The sequence below is a fragment of the Bidens hawaiensis genome, unplaced genomic scaffold, assembly GCF_021521415.1.
Source record: "Bidens hawaiensis isolate Kalapana, Puna unplaced genomic scaffold, B.hawaiensis_p1.1 tig00031775_1, whole genome shotgun sequence".
Classification (NCBI taxonomy): domain Eukaryota; kingdom Viridiplantae; phylum Streptophyta; class Magnoliopsida; order Asterales; family Asteraceae; genus Bidens; species Bidens hawaiensis.
In genome coordinates this window covers 84,644-92,107 of record NW_027495370.1, presented here as the reverse complement: position 1 = coordinate 92,107, position 7,464 = coordinate 84,644, and the positions used below count along the sequence as shown (strand labels likewise).

At 33.9% G+C, this 7,464-nt stretch overlaps 1 protein-coding gene across 1 annotated transcript; it reads right to left on the bottom strand.

The window, feature by feature from the left end:
• Positions 1 to 200: 200 nt before the first annotated feature.
• Positions 201 to 4,222, bottom strand: LOC143582536 (uncharacterized). Its single transcript, XM_077065071.1, has 10 exons — positions 4,082 to 4,222; positions 3,723 to 3,871; positions 3,331 to 3,418; positions 3,000 to 3,243; positions 2,864 to 2,923; positions 2,727 to 2,780; positions 2,033 to 2,130; positions 1,812 to 1,937; positions 1,634 to 1,723; positions 201 to 613 (listed from the first exon to the last, which is right to left on the bottom strand). The coding sequence occupies exons 1-10, from the start codon at positions 4,136 to 4,138 to the stop codon at positions 494 to 496; spliced, it is 1,086 nt and encodes a 361-aa protein (XP_076921186.1). The 5' UTR covers positions 4,139 to 4,222; the 3' UTR covers positions 201 to 493.
• Positions 4,223 to 7,464: the final 3,242 nt, after the last annotated feature.

Sequence of the window (7,464 nt, the reverse complement as noted above, 5' to 3'; positions counted from 1 at the left end):
CTAAAGGAGATGGAAGAGATACCTATGCTTACTGTAAATTACATACACCCATCCATCCATTTGATCAACAATCTTTAACTCCACGGCCGCAGTAATAACTGTTTTCTATATTCATGTCAAATATTTTATCGGAACATAACATAAACAATAGCAAAGGACACCTACATTCAATTCTGCAAGCTCAACCGCAATAAAACCAAAAAGTATTTTTCAATGGTAAGAAGAGAAAACGCTCTCTAATTGCATTAAATCATAATCGATAATACATCTTCGCATCTGATTTGTACCATACAGACAACATGTACGAGGGAATTCCCCAACTTGTAAATTAATAAATAAACTGACCTCAACTCACACCATTCCGCTAACCTGGTTCATAACTGGTCTTCGTGGTCACACCCATTATAGGATTAACGGGTATCCCATCCACAAAATCACATCATTTGCTTTCGGTTAATGGTGTACCAATGAGAGGATGACACATGTCACACACTCATGCAGCAGGAGCATATTCTTTAATAGCTGCTGCGAGCTTGTCCCGATCTTCCTCGTTTTTAGTCCTTATCAAAAACGTTCTTGCAACTACTTTGCTATTGTCACTCCCGTTATCATCCTATGAAAAAAATGGACACATGAATTTACGGGTATTAAATGGGTCATTTTTGTGGGTTGGCAGGTAAACCCAACACGAACCAGAAATTTTAGTTTTTTGAAAAATCGATTTATAAAATTGTTCGGTTTTATCATTTGGGCCTAAATCTTTTTGTTAATAATGATTAGTTGATTATTACACATTTGGGATAAATATTTGGATTACAGTATTTGTTATATTCTTATAAATTACTTAACATTCAAACAAAAATTGAAAATCCATAGATTTAGTTCGGTTCAGTTTTTAGTTTTTAATTATATGCAAAACTGGAACCGAACAGATAACTTGGTTTTTATGAAAACATAAAACCAAGCTGACAGTTTTTGTTTTGGTTCAGTTTTTTCGCTACAGAGTGGCTTTTTGGGTCTTAATACTCTAAATATACGACTTTTAGAACAAAAAATACAAATGTGCACAACACAACTAGGTTTAAACCATAAAGTATAAACCATGATACTCTTTTCTGTCTTTTAAACTTTTGAAAAAAAAAACAATCAGTTTAAGTTATACCATTAAACACATTTTTAAAGAAAAATCATAAAAATAAATGGGTCAACCTGAAACTGACCCAAATTCATTGTTTCGTGGTCAGTTCGTGTCGTGTCAAAATTTCGACCCCTATATACAATCAAACCCTCTAAGCCCCAAAAACAGATGTGCGATAAGGATACTGATAGGGTTTGATATGTTATAGATTGAATTTAGAGAAGAGTGAAGGTCGGATAATAGGGATAAGATGGAAGAATGATTGTATTAACGAAAACGTAAAGGTTACAAGTTTCGGGCCTAGCCCTATCTCACTGCATAAGCAGGAGCCATGGCAATGCCATACTCAACATAAACATACTCCCCTCTCCCTATTGGCTATTGATACCTATTTATAGAAATATAATTACACCTAACCTCCTCCCAAAATAGACAAATGACAATTAGGACTAAAACTAGCATATGATTCCTATCAGATACAAAGTATGAACATACCGCGGTGTGAAAAATAGCAACAATTGAGTTCTTTTGCAAGTTTGTTTTAATGCCCGGGTATAATAATGCGTTAAGCAGCAATCTTCCCACCTGACATAAATGACATACAAAAATATGTTATTAAACATATACAAAAGTAACAAACATAAATAATATTATTATACAAAAAAAATCATACATCGTTTCTAACAAGAATTGTTGGTTTGGAGTCTTTAGTGCCTTTGGTAACACCTTCTTTGCATTTAATGGATAGTTTTCCTGTGCCTCTATCTTTCCATGAATCTTTATCTGTTGGATCAGTCGACTGATAAAAAGAAAGTCAAAATTGACCATATAATTAGCAAAATTTTTGTATTACTTATAAAAAGATAGTATTTATGTCTAAAAGTATATAATTACCTTAATATAGAGCTTACATTTGACTTCATGTACCACCAAGATGCCAGTTTCTTCGGTCTTCTTCACAGATGGGCTACTTGGCTGCTCAACCTCATCATCTGTTGCATATTATAACTTTAGTGAAAGACTTTGATTACTCGGATAGTCCCTATGGTTATTGCTTTTTGCCCATTTTGCAAGTTTGGTCCTAAAGTTTAAGAAATTAAATGCATGCTCCCTTGAAATGTATGAGCTTCAGTTTTTCCAGTTAAGCGCGTGTGAAATGACTAAATTACCCTGAACTGGTAAAACTAACACCCCATCCAATCCAAGGAGCGTACGTATTACGTTTTAGAAACAATGGTCCCTGTGGTTTTCCCATATTGCAAGTTTGGCCCTTAAGCTTGAAAAATTATGTGTATGCTCCCAACTGTGGTGTGGTCCTTGGAATGGATGGGAGTTTCCATCTAAGTGCATGTGAAATGACTAAAATACCCTTAGCTGGAAAAACAGATGTCCGTCTATTCAAGGACCATTTGGATTGCATTTTAGAAACAATGGGAAGCATACATGTAATTTTTAAACTTAAGGACCAAACTTGGAATATGGGCAAACCCCAGGGACCATCTGAGTAAATAACATTTAATTAAATGAAACTAGATAAGATCACAAAAATATGTTCCAAAATAATAAAAGATCACAAGTATTGTCTTACCGCCCTCTTCGTCTTTTGAAGCATCCGGCTTTACACCAACTGAATTAGGTAACCCTAAAAGGAAATAAAATAGCAACTCAATACAACTAAAAGTCATAGAAAGTCAAAATAACAGGAAACAAGTCAACAACACCTACCAAACGAAAAAGAGGACTCTTTTGAAGCATCTGCCTTTACACCAACTGAACTTGGTAAACCTAAAAGAAAATAAAATACCAACTCAATATCACTAAAAGTCATCAAAATAACAGAAAACAAGTCAACGACACCTACCAAATGAAAAGGAGGACTGACTATTACTCCAAGAGCTTGCAAAACCCGAAGTTGCAAACATTGTAGTGGGCCCAGAAAGTGGGGCCGTGGGGGCGTTTGGTGTTTTCTCTTGTAGGGGTACATTTGCAATTTCCTTATTTTCGGCAACAAGTTTCTTCTGAGCAACATGTGATCCGGGCTCCAACAAATTTTCACTTTTTGGTGAGTTTGATTTTAGCCAGTTAACAACGTCACTAAATTTCTCCTATATCAATAAATTCAACAAATGTTAAAACATTATTTTTCCTAGCATATAGCAAATATAACTTAATCTATGAGTTTAGGTCGGAACCAAAATGTTTGAGGCGTGAGCAAGGTAGTCGCGAACACCGTCTTCCCAAAGTTCATCAGGGTGGTTCTTTAATTGAGATTGAACCCAACTGCACATAATCAAAATACAAATTATTCAAAACAAAATGCATCAAACATGGTTGTAAAAACCTGCCTAAGCTCCGATTAATCGCTAGTCAGTACCCCACCGACTAGTGGCTGATTAATCGCTATTTAGTCAAAACTGAAAACTTTATATGTATATTTGAAAATTTACATAAAAATTCCAATCCAACTAATCCCGATTAATCACTAGTCCCTACCCCACCGCCCGACTAGCTCCTAGCGATTTCTACAACACTGCGTGTCAATTGAACTATCAAGAAACTGCAAGTTTCAAATTAAATGACATACCTTGCAAATTGATTATTAAGAGCTCGCACATGTTGTCTTGACGATTCAGCCCGTTGCATATCCAACGCTGAAGTACCCATTGCTTTCGGTTGAGCCGACGACACAGCCCACGGGAAATCAACCTGGGGGCTCATCATAAGTTTCTTACTCTGAAAATAATACAAAAACAATTTAAAGTTTTAACCTTTAAACCAACAACTAAAACTAAAATCAAGTGATCAAGATTATGCTAGAATTGAATTCTGATCAAAAAACAGCTAAAATTATACAATCGGCAACAAAATCAATCAAATTGAGCTGAATTCAGTAATTAACAATTACATAAGCTGAAACAAAAGGAGTTAAATTAGGATTCGTACAAACGAATTGGTATCTGCGGTGGGTTCCGAAACGCCGAGCCGCTTGGTTCCTTTCATGAATCAGTGAGTTGAATTGAATTGAATTGGAGAATTGGAATTAGGGTTCTTGTGTAGATCAAAAAATACCTCTTTTTTTAGGGTTTTTTTTGTTTCTGATTTTTGAAATGAGTGACATGTTATAATAATGTGTATATTATCGAAGTGTGTGATTTTTAGCCGTTGAATTTAGGTGGGGTTATGAGATTTTAATTGCAGCCGTTGGATCTGGGCGGCATTGGCATGGCCAAATAATTTGTCGGCCCAGATATCAACTATTCAACTTATTATATTATGGGCCATGTCCAAATATAATACATAAGGCCACTATAGGTGAATCATGGTGATTGCGTTTTCTTTTTATTAGATTCAGTCATGTTTGTGTTGATAGGATACATGCGTTAATGCGTATTTTTAATTGGTTCTCATCTTGGACTAACTTTGTTTGCCTCTGCATGACACATAGTTTATCATCAATGCATTATACATCTATTTAGAGGTGTGAAAAGTCGGTTCGGTTCAGGTCGGTTAACCATAGGTCATGGATCGGTTTTGGTAATTGTCCAAGTATTTTTTATTTTTTTTTGTTATAGTTAAAATAGTCGGTTATAGTGTTTGTAGCTCAATTATTCAAAGCTGAAATATACGGGTTCCAAGTTTAGTTACAGAGGTATAAACTTTGAAGGAAAAAACAAAAAATAATACAAGATTTGATTCGGTTTCGATTAGTCTGGTTAACGAATACACATTAAGCGTAACCATAACCGAAAAGGCGGTTAATCAAATACACTTAACCATTGTTATGGTTAATTTCGGTTAATTTGTCTACATGACATAATATTATGTCAAGGCATTGGGGAAAACTATAATGCATGAATACATAGAAATTAAAAAAGGGTTTAAGAAATAAACCTGGGGTTTGATGGCTTCTTGAACAGTTTTAGAAACAATTTGATTTATTCGATTTGATTTAATATTCTCCGAAGTGTAAAGAAGAGATCCTTGAATGAAGTTGTTTGATCGTGGGATATTTGAATGAAGTTGATTGTGTTAATTATGATTTATGAGTGAGGTAAGCTATATTATGGATCCTGGCACGTGGTGTTTGGATTGCTTCTTTAAAATGCTTATTGCTTTTTGGAGAGGCAAAATGTTTAAAATGCCCCTCCAAAAGCACCTAAAAGCATCAATTTTAGGTGTTTTTGGAGGGGCATTTTGGATATTTTGCATCTCCAAAAAGCAATAAGCATTTTAAAGAAGCAATCTCAAACTATGTTATGTTCTTCCTCAAATATGTTGGGCCGATTGGATTGGGCTTAAAATTAAGTTGGGCCGCAATGTTAGCTGGAGCCCAGAGGTGGACAAAACCGCTTTTTTCAAAATCGATTATGTACTTGAACCAGTATTGGTGGAAGGAAGTAGCTTTCATATGGAACCGGAAATAGGGCGGATTAGGATTATGGGCCAAGCTAGAGCTAAGACCAAGTTAAATTGATAAACTAACACTTTGTTGGTATAATCTACTTACTAAGTTACTAGCCCTTGTGTCATTTAGATTATTGTCACATGTTCATCTAATCAATCTATTAACTCAATGTGACATTTGTAACATTTAAATACATGTTAGACTAGATTACACTTTAAAGCAACATTAACAAAGTGGAATATCCAAAACGGACATAAAACAAATTTAGAAAATAAAGCATTACTGTATTAGATTGACGTTATCTACCTAAACATAATACAATTTGTGCAAATTGGTTTTGGGTGAAACCGAATCAGTTGTAAAACCGTTTGGTTGCAATAGAAAGTAAAGTCCGTTTGGTCTAAACCGACTTTCAGGGAGAAAATTCAAAGCTATACAAACCGATTTTGATAGGTTTGTGACCAGAAGGTTTGAAACCGATTTGTAAACCGTTAAGTCATAAGTGGTTTGTCGATGATCCAACACCAATGAAAGATTGTGGCTGATCATATTCAGATGTCATTATCATTAGAGTGTTTTTGAGTTTTTTTTAACAATTTATTTTTCCATCTAAAATCCTATTAACCTTACACTTGCAATCATTTGAGCTAGGGATGAGCAAATGATACTGGTACCGAACTGATACCAAAACGGTACCGTGGGTACCTATTCGATACCAATTATTTGAGGTTTCAGGATCGGTTCAGTTTAGTACTGGTATTTATCCATTTTTGCCTCCGATACTAGTACCGAACTGACCATTTGTAGTACCGGTACCTGTACCAAGTATTTTGAAAATTCGTGATCGGTACCGGTATGAAACCAAGCTCATCCTTAATTTGAACACATGGCCTCATTTTCGAAGAGACACGCATCATACCATTTTTGAAATGGTTAAAAAGCGGTTTTCAAAAGCCCAAAATCCTGAATTTTCAAAAAGAGTTTTTGAAAAAGTCAATAAGCATTTTCCAAACTCATTCCCAAACATGCCCTAAACTCATTTATATTTCTTAATAGCTATATAATTAAATATCAATGCATTATAAAAATATCAAACCGTTATAACACGTGTGGTTTTTCGTTCAACCCGGTGGAACTTGGGGTGAAAGTTAATAATTGAGCATATTAGGTTTAAAAAAAAATAATAATTGAGCATTTGCATGCACAAGCCCCACTCATTCACAAAGACAGATGATATGTTTCACGTTACTTAAACATATTAGGTTTTTTTAAATGCTTGGTCCCAATCACTTTTTACCCATGTTTCATTCTACCCCAGACTATCAATTTCATATCACAACATACCAAAATATAGATTAAAACAGGTAACTAAATTTATATGTTTTAAGTCGATTAACTAGTGACAAATGGGTTTTGGTAGATTAATGAATCTTATTTTATTGTAAGAAATATGTGAGATACTAGCTAATAAGTTAAATATGTAACACAAAATTAATTTCTTGTCAAGATGAAAGTTAGACTAGAGTCAACATGTTTTTGATAAGAGAAAAAAAAAAGGTTTTTTAATTATGCTTAAAATTACACGAAGTCATATTTAGTTAAAAACATTTGTTTTAAATTCTGTAAATATCTAACACGTTAAGTAAATTAAAAAAATAAACATCGATTTTTTTTTTGTAAAGAAGTTTGATTGTTTTTTTCGTTTGAAATTGATCAATTTTAATCATGTTTATATGTTCCCTTTATTTTAATTAAACAACTTGTTTATCAGGTTAATAAAAATAGAAAACTTATTGAAAATAGGGCCAAAAAGTGGTTATTTTGTCTCTTATTCATGGAAACAATACCACATGTAGATATTCATGAAAAGTCACAAAACATTCATAATTCATTTATGATTATATTACTCATACGTTCACTA

Coding starts and splice junctions, on each gene's coding strand:
- LOC143582536 (XM_077065071.1), bottom strand. CDS start 4,138: ATGAAAGGAACCAAGCGGCTCGGCGTTTCGGAACCCACCGCAGATACC. Junction 2,131..2,726: donor TTCAAAAGACGAAGAGGGCG/GTAAGACAATAC, acceptor AATATGCAACAG/ATGATGAGGTTGAGCAGCCA. Junction 1,724..1,811: donor CAATTCTTGTTAGAAACGAT/GTATGATTTTTT, acceptor CATTTATGTCAG/GTGGGAAGATTGCTGCTTAA.